Source organism: Aplysia californica, unplaced genomic scaffold, assembly GCF_000002075.1.
Source record: "Aplysia californica isolate F4 #8 unplaced genomic scaffold, AplCal3.0 scaffold00005, whole genome shotgun sequence".
In the NCBI taxonomy this organism is placed as follows: Eukaryota; Metazoa; Mollusca; class Gastropoda; order Aplysiida; family Aplysiidae; genus Aplysia; species Aplysia californica.
The window spans coordinates 1,694,046-1,712,211 of NW_004797275.1; the positions used below are offsets into that span (position 1 = coordinate 1,694,046).

At 35.9% G+C, this 18,166-nt stretch overlaps 1 protein-coding gene across 3 annotated transcripts in view; it reads right to left on the bottom strand.

The window, feature by feature from the left end:
• LOC101852520 (delta-1-pyrroline-5-carboxylate synthase) overlaps positions 1 to 18,166 on the bottom strand; it is a 42,198-nt gene that overhangs the window by 12,318 nt on the left and 11,714 nt on the right. Inside the window, exons 2-8 of one of the 3 annotated variants that reach the window (XM_005089337.3) lie at positions 12,485 to 12,696; positions 11,208 to 11,303; positions 10,383 to 10,520; positions 9,011 to 9,025; positions 2,980 to 3,087; positions 2,467 to 2,619; positions 1,496 to 1,708 (exon numbers count right to left, since the gene is read on the bottom strand). In XM_005089337.3, coding sequence (XP_005089394.1) covers positions 1,496 to 1,708; positions 2,467 to 2,619; positions 2,980 to 3,087; positions 9,011 to 9,025; positions 10,383 to 10,520; positions 11,208 to 11,303; positions 12,485 to 12,649 — 888 coding nt within the window. In that variant the 5' untranslated portion in view covers positions 12,650 to 12,696. The remainder of the gene's footprint in view (positions 1 to 1,495; positions 1,709 to 2,466; positions 2,620 to 2,979; positions 3,088 to 9,010; positions 9,026 to 10,382; positions 10,521 to 11,207; positions 11,304 to 12,484; positions 12,697 to 18,166) is intronic. The other 2 variants (XM_035968807.1, XM_005089341.3) reach the window with 2 other exon arrangements.

Below are 18,166 nucleotides of genomic sequence, written 5' to 3' on the forward strand. Positions count from 1 at the left end.
ACATAACAACTCAAGATCTTAACATTTTCACCATGGGAAGGGTTTTCTCAGGCCACCACACAATGATCAACAAGGATGATGGAAGAGGTGAATATGACACACTCACACAAGGTCTGATCACTGGGACTCATGCAGCCTTACATATACAAACAGACAGCACAGCTCATATTTACATGGAGACATAAACTCAGGCACTCATGCACCACAACACAGAGACACAGATGTTCATGTGTGTATGCATTCACAAAGACAAACATACACACAAACACATGCGCGTGTACACGCACACACACACTAACACACTCCTGTGCAACATAATTTATTAATTGTTAATGACCATTATGTACAAATCCAAGTTTTATAACAGCAAGCAATGCTCTTGTCTTTAAAAAAAAACAAAAAACCCAGCAGTTTAAGCATTTTAAAGTGAAATTTTCATTAAAAGCGAAAATGGGTCATTTCGATATCTCATTTACATTCAGTTTCTTCAATAGCATATAAAAAATACAATAAGCTAAATATATATTCTTTTTTTACAACCATAAGATGAACTCTTAGTTGTGTTTGCATGTGCTATAACTTATGATGTAACCATAAAAGCATCTGGCTCTCCATAAACATAAAGCCTTTGCATACTGGGAGCGTATAGATTGTATTCCATACCTGGCATAAACAAACAGACTGCTAATATATCAATTCACTCAATGTGGTTAATATGTTTTCCGTTTGTACTCCATCCCTGATTCTATTTCACATTTGCAAGATTTTAAAAAAATAAAAGCACTCTGAAAAATGAAATTACAAAGAAGTGCAAGTTTTCACAGCATGTTAGAGTTCTTGATATAAGTAAGTTAATGTGTTTCAATGCTTATTCCTTGAGTTTAAAACTTAAATATGTTGCACATAAATCCCAATACCTTTTCTAAAAATTGAACTATCCCAACAATTCCAACTTTGAAACTTTAATTAAAGATATGCTTTCTCTCCTCACAGAATATTGAGAAAGCAGCTAAAACAAATACCAGCATATTTTTATGAAAATAACAATTTTTTTTTTTACTTCTCTCTTTCCATGACTGTCTTCTAGATCTTACTAATTTTTCAAGATATAAAAGTGATTTATTTATATTATAATAATAGTCCTATCATTTTTGTTTCCCATGACATCCAAATCAAGACTTTCATTAAGTTGTTTTTGAAGTTATGAAAATGAGTTTTTTTTAAGTCTCCATAGGGAATGTTTTTTACTAATCAGCAAAGACTCAGCTGACAAAGAGTTAGTTAATTTCATGGACATAACTTTTTTTTAGCTTAAGACCAAGCTGACATTAATTTCAGCACTGAATATACAATGACCTATGTTCAGAAAAGCTTGATCAGCACTTTTTTTCTAGAGATGACATCCTTGTAATCTAATTTTAGCTTTGAATCCAAAGAATAAAGATACATAAAAAAAATAAAACATTGAACAATCGCTCCGACAGATTCGCTTTACCTTTGAGTCCATGCCACCTGTTCCAACACGAGATTTGCCAGCAATGATTACTTGATCTCTCTCTGGGCTGTAGGTATGCAGAAGTCTTGAGTCAGGCATACCGGGCGGAGCGGTGTACAAGCCGTTCACATCACTCATGATCACCAAAAGCTCCGCTTTCATCTCTGATGCCAGGCGAGCAGCAAGACTGTCATTGTCCTTTACGCTGATCACCTGATTTCAGGGTTAAAAATAAAAACCACAAGTTTTTAAAAAAAGACTAATTCTGCTTTTCTGCAACTACATTCAGCTTATGGAAACAAAAAAGAGTTTCTGTTTCTTCCTCAACATAGTCTTCCATATTTCAGGTCTGGAAACTAAAACAAAAGATATCAAAGTTCATTACAAGGTTGACTTGTTCCATTTAACGTTGAAAACTTATTGCAGTTTGAATCTTATTTACCTAAACAACAATACTCCTCAACTTTTCCACATGTGGGAAGGGGGGGGGGGTGTAGGTGTGCGCCATTGGAATCAGTCCCAGGGCCAGGTCCGCCCTTTAATCCAGCTAACAACAGTTTCAAACTAGCAATGAAAGGACTGAGCTTAGCACTAATCACATTTAGGAATATATAATATCATTATATGTATCACGACACGGTGGAAACAAGCACTCGTTAATTTTTGGTCATGTGCAGTTATTGGTATTCTTTTTAACATTTGGTCATTTATCTTGCTTTTGAATAGGAAAATACCCATCTACCTTGAAAAGAAGTTCATATATTTGCAACTGAAGGAGGTGGGAGTTGCCTGGTTGCAGAGGTAAAATTAACGAGGAAATGGCTATCAAAGTTTGGTGACTTCCAAGTTGAGTCTCCTTGTGGAAACTAAATTTACATTTTTTGTGCGGTAGATCAACATTTTTCAGTAAACCCACACAGAAGTAAGTTTTTAAATGGACATAAAAGGTGCTGACAGAAGAACAGACTTACCCCAGCCAAGTCCATGTCAGGTTCAGGTGGAGGTGCAACAGCATCATTCGCATTCACAATGGGGATTATGTTCAACTTCAACAGTTCAGACAGGGTTTCTCTCAAATTTTCTCGACTGCTCTCATCTTGAAAATCTGGCTTTGTCAATAAGATCTGAAAAAAATCAGAAACTATGCACAATCTTGTTCACCCTACATAATAATTTTCCCCCTCACTCAAGCAACATGCGTCTGTGGGGACATACTAAAAACAAGATAACCACATTTGTTAATCTTAATGCCAAATTCATTCAGCTACGTTACGAGAACGTGGGACAAAAAGCAAAGAAGCTACCCATACTCACGAATGAAAGTAGCCTTAGAGTTATTTTAAATTAGAAACAAGAGGGGAAAAGCTTTTAAAAACAAAATCAAAACCCAAATATACTCAGTATGCCTTCCCTTATATTATAAGCTAATGAATTCCCGTGGAAGAATTGTTCTTATTCTTTGAGCAAGTCAAAACCAGTGTTACCTGCGCCGTCTTCACGCCATACTGAAGGAACATGGCATCGTACAGGCTCATTAGCCCACTCTGACCGGCAGCAGCACATGCTCGGGGCTCCAGTGAAGGTGGACGACTCTACACAGCGCAACAGAAACACAAATAAATACAAGTAAATATCATTCAGTAAAAATAAAATCAAGTTCAGTCAGCTAAAACTATGCCACATCTCTCACCAGTGTCAAAAGATACCATCCTTGCTACATTTCGAGTTGAAGAAGGCACTATTCGAGCCTGGTCCACAAACAGATAAAAATAATAGTCAACTGGGTCAGCTGACAATTAAAACTATCAGGCAAAGGCAAATGATGACCTTCATCCCTCTCCAAAACTTCTTCATAGCAAAAGTAATGAACATTAATATGATTATGCCAACTCCAAGTTATTCATTAAATAAAAAATATAGCAAGGATGGGTCACCTCGACAAAGAGAAGAGTGAATCATACAATGCATAGCCTTGAGAGATACATCTGACAAGACGGTGTAATAAAGTTAGATCTTAATTACAGAAGTACATGGTAAAGTTCTTCAAAAGTGTGTAGCACCTCTGAGTGAACATTTGAATGCAAAAAGGAAAAGCTTATAAAAGACTAAGATGCAGGGTGGGGTATAGCAAAAATATGCAAAGATGCAATACATGTGTTTTTGTAAATACTACCTCAATTCAAAAACAGAAGTCATGAAACTATCATCCATGATTTTTTAAAAAGGCAGAATCAATAAATAACCTGAACACTCATTTGAATTATCTAAAAAATCAATAATATTTGTATCTACCCCTCAAGTCACCTGCTTTAACAAAAACCTGCAAAGGCTACAAAAAGCAGATATTTTAGACTAGCTACATGGTATTGGCATATGTGAAGAGCCACTCTATCAATGTGGTAAACAATGCTACTAACAAACAACAGCAATTTGGAATGAAAAATCAGCTGTTTTGTTACTCTTAACAATTGTCAATGCACTTTCAATTTTTCAACAAAAGGTTTCAAGATTACAGGAGCTTGAAGATTACAGACACCGCAAAAAAATGCATGATAGAAATAAGCGACTTTTGAAGGAGTGTCTGACTCTTAAATACTTTTAAGTAATAGATTGAATAGTCCAAACAAATACACAGCATCCATTCTATCAAGCCTATTTTTTTCCATTCCAAAGGACAATTTCACCTATTTTCGTATAGTTTTCTTGAAATTCATGAAGCCATACATTATGCTAGTCTGTAGGATGGAAATGTTAACTCTCAAGGCCTACAAGAACAGGATAAATTCTACACCCTCATATTTTGAAATTTGCACAAATATTTCGTCATGCTCAGGAAAGTTTGGTAAGCCTGTAACATATCCTCCAATTAAGAAACGCCCAGCTCAGCTGCTTTTCTTCATATAGCGTACATTTACAGCCTGAACCAAAAATTTGGGACAAACACCATGTTGACTTTACATTTGAAGTCAACCAAATGGCTCTATTGTAACTATATGTGAAAAAGTTTACACTGACCAATCACTAATAAACTTTCAAACTTAAACCATTGATGCATTCAACTTAAATTTCACATTGATTTCTAAGTAAGTGTGATAAAAAAAAAAAAGGCCTCAGCATTAAAAGCTTTCTCTATATCAAACGCCTCCGTCTCCACTGGTCAATAAGATTAACATTTACGCATGCAAACGTCACAGGCAATATTGACTTGATATCCAAAATAACATCTGTCACCATCTGGAGTAGGCAAATGTAAAAGTTGTACTCTAATATTCAGGAAACTTAAATCAAAACCGAATACTTCTGTTCATTCAAAACAGGGAAAAACCATACTACATGAGAGCAGCCCACACATACAAAAGGATACTTCGAAACTATATAGCAATGTGCGAGCAGTGTCTAGAAAAACTGGAACATCTAAGAACTACACATCCTTATCATAATAAACTCAATAATTAAAAGATAATAAGGTCTGATTTCTAAACATGCTGCTTATTACATGGAATTTAAGAAAATAAAATGCACTTCAGGATGTGAGTGTTATAGCAACGATTTTTATTTGGCAACTGCGCTTGAAACTAGAAGCCTATACAGTATATACATATGTTTTTTTGGTAGATCAAATTCTATCAACTACAATCTGAGTAATGTTAATTGGAACACAAAGGAAGTGAGAAAAAACAGAAAATCTCCTTTAAACAGCTGCTACAACTCTCAGCAATATGAACATAAGTAAACTGCTTTAAGTAAAATGAACATCAGGATTGTCAAATGTTTCAGATCTTTCCTTGCCTTTGGTGTAAAAACTGTTGATTTAATTCAGATCTGGTAACAAATAAATGATGCAACATAAATTTAATGATCAGTAAATCGACGCATCATCTGCAATTTCAGTAAAATGATTACGTTGTTTGCACTTCACTCAAAAAGATGTGAGTTCAATTCATACATAAAGTCACGACAATCTAATTCTTCCTGCCAGCCTGACGTATCCTGCCCATCCTGGACAGGCCTTTATAAGACAGATCAAAGAGACAGTTTCCTAAATCCTAAATGACCTGAATTGTATCGATGTGAAAGCAATCATTTGATAATACTTTAATAATATTTTTAGGAGCATCTGGAGATTGTTTGACTGGTAGGATTTTTTTAAATTATACAAATAATAAACATTAAATTCAAATAATGTTTCTTTCACTGGATGGGTATGATGAGGGGGGCATGGAACAGATGAAGAAAGGATTTATCCTGCTACTTTAAAACAGCATAAAGTTCAAAAACTGAATATGAAGGTTAGAAACTAATAAGCAGGTGCTGGAACTTTTAATCCTGATGTCAATGTCACACATATTGGTCAATCAAGTAACACAAAGACCATACCATAGACCTCGTGTGTGTGTGTGTGTGTGTGTGTGTGTGTGTGTGTGTTTGGGTGTGTGTATGTGTGAGTGTGTGAGTGCATTTTTAGCTTTAGTAAGTTTTTTACGGCACTTGCTACAAAATAAGGTATTATAAGTGCCGAAGATTAGAGGTGTTATAAGAGAGTAACAAACACAAAAAAAGAAAGAGGAGAGATAAGGACGATAGATGTTTGATAGGAAAGAAGAAGCAAACCACACCAGAGCACCCGCCAACCACCCACTTGTGTGTGTGTGTGTGTGTGTGTGTGTGAGTGTGTGTGTGTGCGTGTGTGTGTGTGTGTGTGTGTGTGTGTGTGAGTGAGTGTGTGTGTGTGAGAGAGAGAGAAAGAGAACAATCTCTCTCACAAACACACATGCAAAGACACTCTGTCATATGTCATTTTTTTAAAAGAACGTATGGTGGAACCTTACACTAAACAGTCGATACGGTTCATTCTCAAAACGTAAAGACAGTTTGAGTGACTTTTTGCCTCTATCCATGACAAACAGCTCAAACGGAGGAGTTCTATGAAACCAAGTCTTTTACGATTAAGATATGACTTCACAGATATTTTTTAATTTGATTAAGAATTTGTCAAAGTGCACAACTTTCATTAAATAAATTTCAGTTATTTTGGAAAGTGCAGTGATTATTGGGTTGACTTTGTTGCATCATAATGTGGGCGTGTTCCACAAGGCTGGGATAAGACTAAAAAACTCTTCTGATACTCCAAAGGAAACAAAAATTAAATGAAAAAAATAAAATGCTAGTGCTAAAAGAACACATTCTGTTTGAAATTTAGATACACTGCCATTCAGTAGACGAGCAAAATGTGTACTCTACTTGCATCACGATGTATTTCAATACACATTGCTTATTAGACTGAGTATTTAGAATGCGTTCATGTTGAATAAAAGAATGACAATCCTATAGTGCTCACGAGTAACAAAATATGCTTATCTCAACATAAATCATGCACACACACACAAAAAAATCCATGTTACCCATTATAAGTGTGGTACTCCCGGTAGAAAGAAGTTAAAGAGGATTTTTTTTTAATTGATGAAAATATTTTTACGTGCAAGTGTTGTATCTAATTATCTTATCAACTTGGATAATAAAAAAAACAACCCATCCAATATAATGCATTAAAATAAAAACAAAATATACAAAACAAAGTATACAAACTGACTGTTGGAAAAAATAGGTTATTGCACAATTCTTAAGCCGACAATATGAGAACGGTTCAAAAGGAATAAATCTCATAGTACGTAACAACCAAGAAAAAGAAGTTTGTTGGTACACAAAATATCAACACATTAGCTATTAGCAATAGGTGACAATCAAAGGAGGTCAAGGAAGCACTCAGTTAATAAGCTTTCAATATAATTGATAACACTCAGATGTGAAAACAAACAATAAGAGAGCTGTTCAGAAAGAGTGAATCAGCAATCTGAATCAACATAAACTCACAAACAATTAGGGAAAACAAGAGTATATCAACTGCAAAGTATAGGAAGCTTATTTCAAGCATTAAGAACGCCTGACCAAACATTGCCGAAACCACTGTCAAACTCCTTAGACAAAGCTCTCTGTAAAGCATCAGGAATGCCTCACACCGTCGCAGCAAGCTACACTAGGAGGAGATCACTATGCAGGAAGCACCTTTGCAGATACACCAAAGCTAGAAGACACTTGGTTAGGGCTGCCAATTTTAACTAATGTTGGGTTTTTTAGAGTTGTCGAATGAGAGGTAAAGGTCAAAACGTACATGACCCTGAAGCAATTTACTAATGTCCTAGCTCCCTAAACAATCAATTTCAAAACAGCATCAGCATCATTCCACTATTGCTCAAATCAATTTCTGGAGGTTTTGAGATAACGCCCATATTAGAATAAAAACATCAACGGGTATTGTACCATACAGTTTCGTTATTTCCTTCTATTCTTAGCTTTTAATTTTTTAAAATACAGGATCCAAAGTCATGGATTTTATTTGCTCTCTTTGTCTTTAATTTTCTAAAAACTATTTTAAAATGACATAGGTGCTTGTGGAAAGAGGCTGATGACAATCTTTCAGTTCTTTTACCAGACATTGAGTAGGTAATTTCAAAGATGGAGCACCTGGTCCTAGTCTCCCCATAAGACACGCAGCTGATGAGAGCAATATTCCAAGTAAAGTGAGGAAAATCCAGACCCTTCTCAGATTCGATCCCATTACTTCCGCAAGCTGGCCATATATTTATTGTTTCAACAAAGAGGAATAAGAAATTCTTGCCTACAGCATACCAAAAGCAGAGTTTAATTCACTCTTCCTTGCTTGTGGCGTAAAGAAAACTCAAAGCTTCAGTTCCCGTCTGGACTTCCTTTGAAATCTAATTATTAAAGTCATATAGAGCTTCTCGGGAGCAAATATTGAGTAGCATGTTGACAGTCCCATCTCAAAATCAAACCTAAATGTACAGGTACTATTAGTACTATCACGAGGCATGACACACCTGGCAGAGTGAATGCATCAAAAACACATGGTTTGTGCAAAAGGACAAGAGCGCCTTCTCGTCTTTCTACCAGAACTAAAGAACAGCACTCAAAACAACAGCAAGTAGATGATACCTTTGGATAATACAATCTCGGCCTAGAATCCCTATCCATGGAGGGGAAATTCTTCCCTTCAAACCGAATGTCTGAGGTAGAGGAAGAGCTCTCACCCTATAATTACGAATCAAAAACACCAATTTTTTAGCTCATATATACTAGATCAAAAAGACTGCAGCATTAATCCATAAGCACCTTCCAAAATAATGAGCAAGATGCGTTAGAAATAGAAAAAATGTTCCAAAACAAGTGACAGGTCACAACATATATATAAGGCAGTAAAATGACAAGCCAAGAAAATAACACCTTGCCCTTGTAAATTACACCCACTCAACAAGTCTATTCAGAGAAGCCAGGGATACTGAGGATCACATTCACATTGTTAGGACTGAGCATTACCCATTATGAGTACAACAATAAAGGGAAAAGGGTTACTGGAAGACCGAAAGAACAATAAACATTTCTTTAAAGGTTGAATAAGAAATTCAAGGGAACGTGCAGTATGATGTGAATGTTTCATACCTTGATCCACGCACCCTGTTGATACGGGATAAAGAAGGAAAAAAGTGGGATGGATAAGTAACCTGATTGTGGATACATTAGAAACAAGTAAACATTCTTTTCCACGGCAAACATAAAACCCCTTCCTATTTAGTTTGCTCTAATCCTTCCTTTTCTTAGCATCTGAAAAGATTGCAAAACAAAAATGAGAGTCAGGAAAGATTTGATTTTAATTATTTTTTAGATTTCACTGAACGAGAAAAATCCAACAAACACTTATGTGTTGCTTTATTTGTCCTCAATCCAAAAAAAATAATTTTGTAGCTAAATCACTGAAATTTCAAGCTGAAATGAGTCTCTTTCGGACACATTTCTTGGTCTTCATATTTATCTTACTAAAGTAAAAATGTTCTTCTTCAGTCCGTTTTGTAGTCACATTTGTTCCCATGAACAAAGCAGACAGATAATGAGAATACGAGGCAACCAAAAGAAACACAAAAACCTGGAAAGCATTGAAGTGTCAAACAGTTAAACAGTCAAAGAAATAGTTACATTGAGCTCAAAGAAACAGACAAAAGCTCTCAACAAATAAAATCAAGCAAAGAAGCACACTAGCCAAAACAGAGGGTAGCATTTGTGTTTGAAGTGTTTATCAGCACTTTCTGCAATACCCTCTAATGAATTAAAGCAATTGCATTCACTGTCCACATACAGAAAACATTTCGATTTGTTAAGAAAAGTGAACATTCTTTTCATGAGGCAGGTTATCAAATTATACTCAAGGATTATTTATTTGAATATTCAACGAGTTGCTTTGTACTACAACATGTCTTTAGTAACGAGGAATGGCTTTCCAGAAGCTTTGAAACAGTCCTCAAATCTTTTACCATAAATTATGATTTTGTACAGAAAAGAAGAAAACAATTTTAAAAACAAGAACTAAGCCAAACAGTAAAAACGTATATAACACAATTTGCAGAACTTTAAATTGAAAATGAAATTAAAGAAATTTAAAAAGACAATATATGTTACCTAGGTGAAGGGTTGGGGGTATTTACAAAGATGACTAACCAATCAAGCCCTGAGGGGAGCAAAAAAAAATGGCAAAGAAATTATACAAAGCAAGAGAACACGATATGTGCAACCTTTTAATCCCAAGACTTTATGAGAACATTGAGATAATTATCCCAAACGCAGAAGATATACAGGAATTCAATTCTTGAATTAAAATGCATTGTTTTCCTTATGTATTCCATCAGAGAGGGGGAGGGTTGGGGGAAACAGGGGGTCAAAAACAAATGTGGTTCCTCCTGATGTACAGAGGGACGAGTTACAAAATGACAATCCAGATATCTAAGGAGGAGACAGGTATAAAACTGTGTAAGAAACGTACCCCGTTTTCAATACTGCTGAGATTTTGACGCATACTCATTGACAAAACAACTTCCTGTCTCAACTTTTGTTTTCCAAAAGCAACTGCTCCGCTTGTGACAATCACCATTTCCCTGCCCTGATTCTGTAATTCAGCAACCTGAGATACGAAACAACGATGAATTCATTTTTTTCTGTTCAAGTACCTGTGGAACAAGCAGTCAAATTTTTACCGAAAGACATTCTATTTTATGCTAACTACAATATAACAAAGAATTTAGACATAATGTTGATGAAATGAACCTTACTCGAGACTGAGGTATGGACGCTGGTTTGTAAAAGACCAGATAAATGAACAAAGCTCAGAATCAACTGAAGTTTCAACATACAGTGTAATGTTCAGCAAAGATAACACAAAAGGCATATCTTTCATTTTGATAGATTTGATCTGAGCTGTTCATATTATTTTCCACTATTTCTCAGACAATATGAAAGAATCAACATCTTTTGCTGGAGCTTTCATAATTTTTTTTAATACCAGAAAGTATAAAGGCTCAGCACATAAAACCATGCTTCTTAAACAAAATCAACCATGCGTCCATGAGGAATAACTGTTCCTTCTATGACCCAATTCAAGTGCGCATAGAACAAGTATAGCTCATGTCATGCTGTCTGGTGATACTTTTAAAATCTTTACATGGTTTAGGTAAAAGGAGAGAATGATACAGCACCCTAGTTACCAAAATATAAGCTGGGGACCCTTACAAAAATTCCCCCACCCCCACCCATTTCACACACAAACATAGGAGCCACGGTGTACGCCCACACAGGTTTACGACCCAATTACCTGTTCAACGATTGAGCCCAGTCTTCCCAGTGCCAAACCACATTCATCTTCTCGAGTGATGACAGCACTGCCAAGCTTGATGACAATGCGTTTCACCTAGAGGAGACATCAAGTTATGGATCACTCACTTGTACAAAGTGCACCTCTTTCTCTCATTCACTTTTCTGTTTGCACCCGTATAGAATAAAAATATAAGTTGATTATTTCATAATTTCATTACGTTGACTATTCCCATATAAGCAGAAGACAAGACATGTTTTCTGTTCATTTTGCATGTTTTAGAAAATAATTTTTAAAACACAGGAAAGAAAGGAAATGGGAATTTGAGGTGAGAGTGACATACAAAATAAACACACAACAAAAACTGAGAGGAGAGTCTGTTTACTGTTTTAAGAAAATAACTGCAAGATGTGATTAAACAAACGCACTCAAAAAGAGATGACTGCTCACAAATGCATACAGGCAGTCTACAAGTAACATATAACGTACACATGATGCAATTCAGAAATGATGAAATTCAGAAGTGATGAAATTCACAAATGATGCAATAACATGAAACATTCTGCAAAAGCATGGTTTATTTATTTACAAAACAAGCAAAGCAGGCAAAGAGATTTTTCTGCCACTTTCATTCTTGGTTGCCTCTATCAGCAACCAATTATTGACAAAGTTGTGAAACATCTGTTCCTAAGCTGATTAACCCCTGGGTATAAAAAATTGACTTATGCATTCACATGGGACAAATCAAAGATCAAAGGGTGAGAGAAAAAACAAACAAACATTGAACACTGAAAAGGCTACTTTAAACAACTTCTTGAATTTCACATTAACCCTTCCAGCCCAAAGCGGGTATATTTTCAGCGGCTCTTGTATATTCTCAGTTTCGGGGGGTACCAAATTTGCCCATTTTTCGAAATTAGCGAACCTAATTAAATATTAACTTTCATATTTGTTCATTTTGTTATTACCTAAACCTCAATACAAAGATATTACATCATTTTTCAGAATGCATGCCTCTTTTTCTGAAATATTGCTGTATTGGCTGGGACTGAGGTTAGGGAGTGCACAAAAATGGCTGGGGCTGGAAAGGCTACTAAAGATTGCACAGTTGCTTACAACTTTCACTGCCTGAGGTCATAAAAAAAATTTCCATATCAAATCTTCACAAGGCCAGAATCAAATATGTGTTTCACGAGAAAGCAAAATTCACTTATTCATTAACAATTTATGATAAATACAACTAAGTACAACTAAAATTTCTAAAAGACCAGGATTACCTTGTTCAGATCACTACGCAGCAAAGCAGCACTGCTTTGTGAGAGATCCAACTCCACAATTTCTGTGGAGCTGTACGCTCGAGAGCTTGAGATTCGTAATGTGCTGTTAACACACTTCAAGTTTTGAAATCCCCGGAGGAATGATGCAGTTGTATGCCTCAGCATTTTGACACCCAAAAGGTATAAGCCTAACTACAAATCACAACATCGACCTGAAAAACAAAAAATAAAGACTCTTGTGAAAATTAGAAGATTCCACACACCAGTAAGCATATGAATGTTCGAGTAACAGAAAGAGTAAGAGAAAGAGCAAGAGAAAGAAGGAACACAAATTCAGTAAGTTTTATATCTAAACACTGTATGTACAAACTAAAATTACAAATTCATTTGTGCGTGTCTGCACGTTAACATTTACATGAATATTCAAAAATAGTAAAAATTCATTGCATAAACCATATTGACCTTTGACTGTATAATCAACCAAGTCATGTGAACAGGAATACTTACAGTAGTACACAAAAAGCAATTCAGTTCAGCAATAAATACAATTTCTAAAATCACATCACTGACACATATCTACTTCACACACAAGGAACACATGACAACACCTCCTAGCAGTACGTTACTAGAATGAATGCATTCGTCTTTTCCCATTACATCACTGTGTCACATAAGAACCAAAAAAAAAAACAATTATCGCACCGTGCAGAAAAACAGGTCTAGTGAAAGGATTTCATCTGGTTCACTTTGATGCTCGAAAGAAAATGTTGCTATTGTCATACATTATCCAAAAAACTAAGTTGAAAGGTGAAAATGATCACACAGAATAAATTTTTTTGCAAACTTTGGCTTCAGCAACTTGTGAGAACTCCAGTAAAAAGTACATCTATTTATACTGATGAACAGAATCACAAAAAATTCCCTTAACTTGCAAATAACAAGGAGGAGGCACTTCACATCTATCGAAAAAAAAGCACTCATGCACTGACTTGCAACAATGAAAATTTAACTTCTTTTAACCTAGATATAACATATATATATATATATACATACATATATATATATACACATATCTGACCTAGTCATGTGAAACTATGGCTTACTAAGCCTACTACGTCTCTTACTCATATCTTGTTCACACGATCTATCTTTCTTCAGCTCACGCTGGTTGGCCAAAGTATTTGTCATCCACCTCCTCACAATATCAACAGATGGCTATTGCTCATGAACATTTCGAGGTGGGGGGGGGGGGTTCTTTTTAATTTGAGCAGCTGATCCATCTGACTGCTGGGCTGTGTTGGGAGTAATATCACCTGCCAGCTGGCCCTTTTAACTCACATCAGTGAGGTTCAAAGTACGCATATCATGAAAGTTCAATAGGGCAGATTCTACAGAAACAACCTCAAAATCGTATAGATTATGAAAACTTCCTTTTCTGACAGGGGGTTCATCATTTGAAACTGTTATTTGTGAATTGCTAGCTGAGAAGGCAACAAAGAAGCATTGACACTGACTAAAAAAAAATAATTAATAATTTCATATGGGCAAAGTGTGACTTTGGTGAAAAAAAAAAAATTGAACATTGTTGATCTATGAATCAGTACGAAAGGACAAGATTAAACTGTTAAATATATTTATAATGCAGAAAAAGAACTTGCACTGAAGACTAAGCAAAACCATAATTTTGATTAAGTCTTTTGTATAAAAATAATACAGTGATAGCAAAAAAAATAAGGATGACTTATCAGTAGTCCTCTCCAACCATCAAGTCATGAAAGAGACTCAGATCTGATAAAGTCTCTTCTACCACAGCTGTACAGAGCATTCACAATATATAATTAAGTAACAGCTTACACTGAGGTAGTTCAATAAAGGCTGTGATTCACAGGGAACAGGCAAGGCCGATAGGCTGATAGTAATACTGAAGAGAAGTTGAAGTGGACAAGACAAGATCGCCCACTTGTACTGTCAGAAACAAAATTTACCTCTTGTCCGTTCTTCAGATAAATTCAGATAAAGGCAGATATATTTTACAAAGACACAGTTTCCTGTATAAACTAACTGTTTGAATTGAAATTCACATTCCCTTACAGGGAGATAAGACACATTTTTATTGGAGCTGAAACCTTTGAGGGTATGCATGACAAAAGCAAATAAACTGACTCAGTGTACATTTATGATTCTCATATCAAGACTGATAGTAAGTCCACAGGACGACCACGGAGGCAAGGAATGAAAAGTCCAAGGGTCTTTGTAGAAATCTGGACTTTCAACTCCAAGTGATATCTATAATATACGGTGTTTTTATCTCATGAGGCAATTTCGAACAGACAACTGACAATCTCAAACAGAGCTCTTTGGGTCATAGACCTTTAACTTCCAATAATAGACATAATTGATAGCAAGATAAACTCACTATCTGACATCCAAAATCCTGTCAAAAGTGGGTCTTTATTACATAACAGTCTTAAAGATTTAACTCTTCTTTTATTTTTCTATATCAGATAGTTGAAAATATGTTTTTTCTTTCTTTCTTTCTTTTTTGATAGAGTTGAAAGGAAGAACATTGACATAATGAGGAGTAACATAGTTAGCAAGATAGTATAGAAATAGTCATAAACAGAGAAAGGCCTACCCCTCTCTGTACCCTCAAACTCTCTGTTTGATGTTCTAAAAGACAATGGCAAGGCAGCCTGCACATAGACTGGAAAAAAAGCAATATCTCACAAGATGTCATACACCCGTTGGGCAGCAGTTCACAACAGTCTTTCCAATTTAGAGTACAAAAGGGTCACCGAACTGCTTCTACTTCTAAAATGTAACAAAGTCTTCTGCAACGGTATTTTCAACTGCCACACACTATATATAACTGAGGAATTGAAAAACAGTGCTTTTGCCATCTTCTTCTCAACCATGGCAGATTTGGAAAGTGTTTTACAGCGCATTTGGCATTTTCAGTTCGGTAGGAATTAATTTTTGAATTTTGCCCAGGTGGCGGCCGAAGCTTACTCTAATCAATCTTAAGACAACCAAGGGATCTTTAATGTGTACAACTTGCACACAGGACCCTCAAGAGTTTTTCACCCTTACCCAAGAAGGCTAGGTGTTAGATCTAGATTTTACCTACTCTAAGATCAGGGGTGTGGCAGAAAGACAGCAGTAAGAAGAAGCCAGGAGTAGCAGTAGAAAGAATCAGGATCCAAGAGATAGGGAGAAAGGGGGGGGGCAGAAATTGGAGATGAAAGCAAGTGAGAGAACATGATTAGAGAGCAGGAACGGAGGTGAAAGAATTAAGTTTTAGAGAAGAAAATTTTCCCCGTCACAATCAGGATTCGAATCCTGGACCTACTGAATGAGAGGCAAATACCACAAACTCTAGACCACAAGAGCCCAGATTTGATGCCAATTTTAAAAAAAAAATTTTTGTAAAGATTTTATTTGAATGCTTTATGCAAACAAGAGTACACCACTCCATCACCTTATTCTTGATAGCAATTTATTTTTTACAATGTACAAAATGGGCGATTTTATTCCCCTGTCGATAGTTTCGATCATTTAGAAGGTAGACATCAACCCTGCTTACAAAGGCCAACCAGGCGAATACAACATCCTATCAAAAAAACAGAGACACTTGAGAATCGAACTCAGGTCTCCTGCATGCGACAGTAAAACTCTTTATCGCAATATCACAAACACTGGTCTTGACAGCCATGTGCTCAAGACACTGCAACATGTCTGTTTCATCTCAACAATTGAGAGCACAAGATGTGATATCTGGTAACACTGTTCAATGTTACAGTGACCTCATTAATTTGATAACAAGAAGGCACGACATGACATTCTCACAAACATCCATATTACTAAACCTTAAAACTTTCGTTTTCTATCGAAAAAAAAAATACCCTCATATACCCTCATATCTTTTATTTAAGATAAATAACTAGAACACCTGATAACCCATCTTGAAAATAGGTGAAGGAAATCCACTGTGTCAGCAAAAAGTATTGAGCACGAACGAACAAATCCAGATGACCTTTAGTTTCTGTTTTTTTCCATCAGCCCCATAGACAGATCAAATCCCAATTTCTACTGAGTGTCATAAACGTCAGTACTTAACAGACAACTTCAGAACGCTCCCTACACAACTTGAGCATACCCAGTTTTTTACTCTGCTGACACTTCTAAGAGTACATTACAGCATGACATCTGAGAGACTTATAAAAAAATAAAAAGTCAAATTACAAAATCAAACCAAACAAAAATTACTATTTACAGCACTGCTGCCGATATATATTGGCTTTAAAGGACAAGCGGGCTAACCTAGATTTCTAGGGTTTCCAGAAATCTTGACCTACACCAAAAGTGGGCATTGCCCTACCTATAGGAGAAGTTTGGTTTCAGTGGTGTGTACATTGTACAAGTTGTATGATCACGCAGCAGCAGATACGTATGTACCTCCAAAAACAAAGAAAAAAGATATAAAAGAAGTTTTTTACCACCTAGCATAAGGCTATTGTCAGAATGAGCATAGACGTGGGTTGCTCTTTAGAGTATGTATCTATATAATTCCAAAGGTCTTGTAATTAAATTACTGCATGAGGTTGAATGATGCATCTGGTGTGAATGTACATTTTGTCAGCTTTACTTCTCTTTTCATATTGAATTTTAAGTAGAGTAATAATAGTAATATATAATTTTAATTTTTTTATGTATACCTTCATGTGTTTTTACGGTCCTGTACAGTAAAGAAAATTTTCCCTCTGGGATAGTGAAATCTTATCTTATCTTATCTTATATTAGTTTGGTTAAAGAGAAAACTCTCCTTCCTCTCTTAAAGAAACTGCACAAAGGGCAAAAACTTTACCTTCGATTTTCTCAAAACAGCATTTTTCGGGATAACCCTCTTGTGCATAAAAGCGACCATATCACCCAGGTACAGTCAAAGCTGCTCTAACATTCACCTGTCCGAGACAAACATCTGTACAAATAGTCACTTCGCACTTACCCCCTTATTTTTTTTAAAGACTAAATTCAAGATGTCCACCTGTCCAAGATTAACCACTTTTCTTCTCACAATGGGTGGCCATCTTGGACAATTTCATCTGCATTATATATAGCATATCATATTATTTCCCAACAATAAAAAATGCAAGTTTCAATCCAAATTTGACAAAAAGGGGTGAGCATGATTTGACTTTACATGCAATGAAAAGATCAGGCTGGTGACGGATTGTTACAATAAATCTGAGTGCTCCATTGATGTGGAAAACGGGTTTTTCCCACAGATTGAACTCGGCCATTACAATCCAAGAAACATCATCATGTCCCTTTAATGTTAAATCAGAAGATATAGAGAAAGATGTACAGTACAACTTATTGTCATTGCTCTCATTGAGCACTGTTGTCAGCTACTCAGACCTAAATGGCTCAATCAATACGACTTTCCCACAGCTATTAAGCATACATATATTATAATACAGTCGAACTTGTAACATTCAAGGCAACTACCCATTGTCCAGGAAAAGAGTGGTCATCTTAGACAGAGTCATCATAATATCGAAACAATGCGGGGGGGGGGGTAGGAATAGGAAGCATTCTTTTAGACAGCAGAGTATCTTCGACATGTGATCGTTAGAGCAGCTTCAACTGTGTGCAAAATCTACACACATCAAACATTTGCAC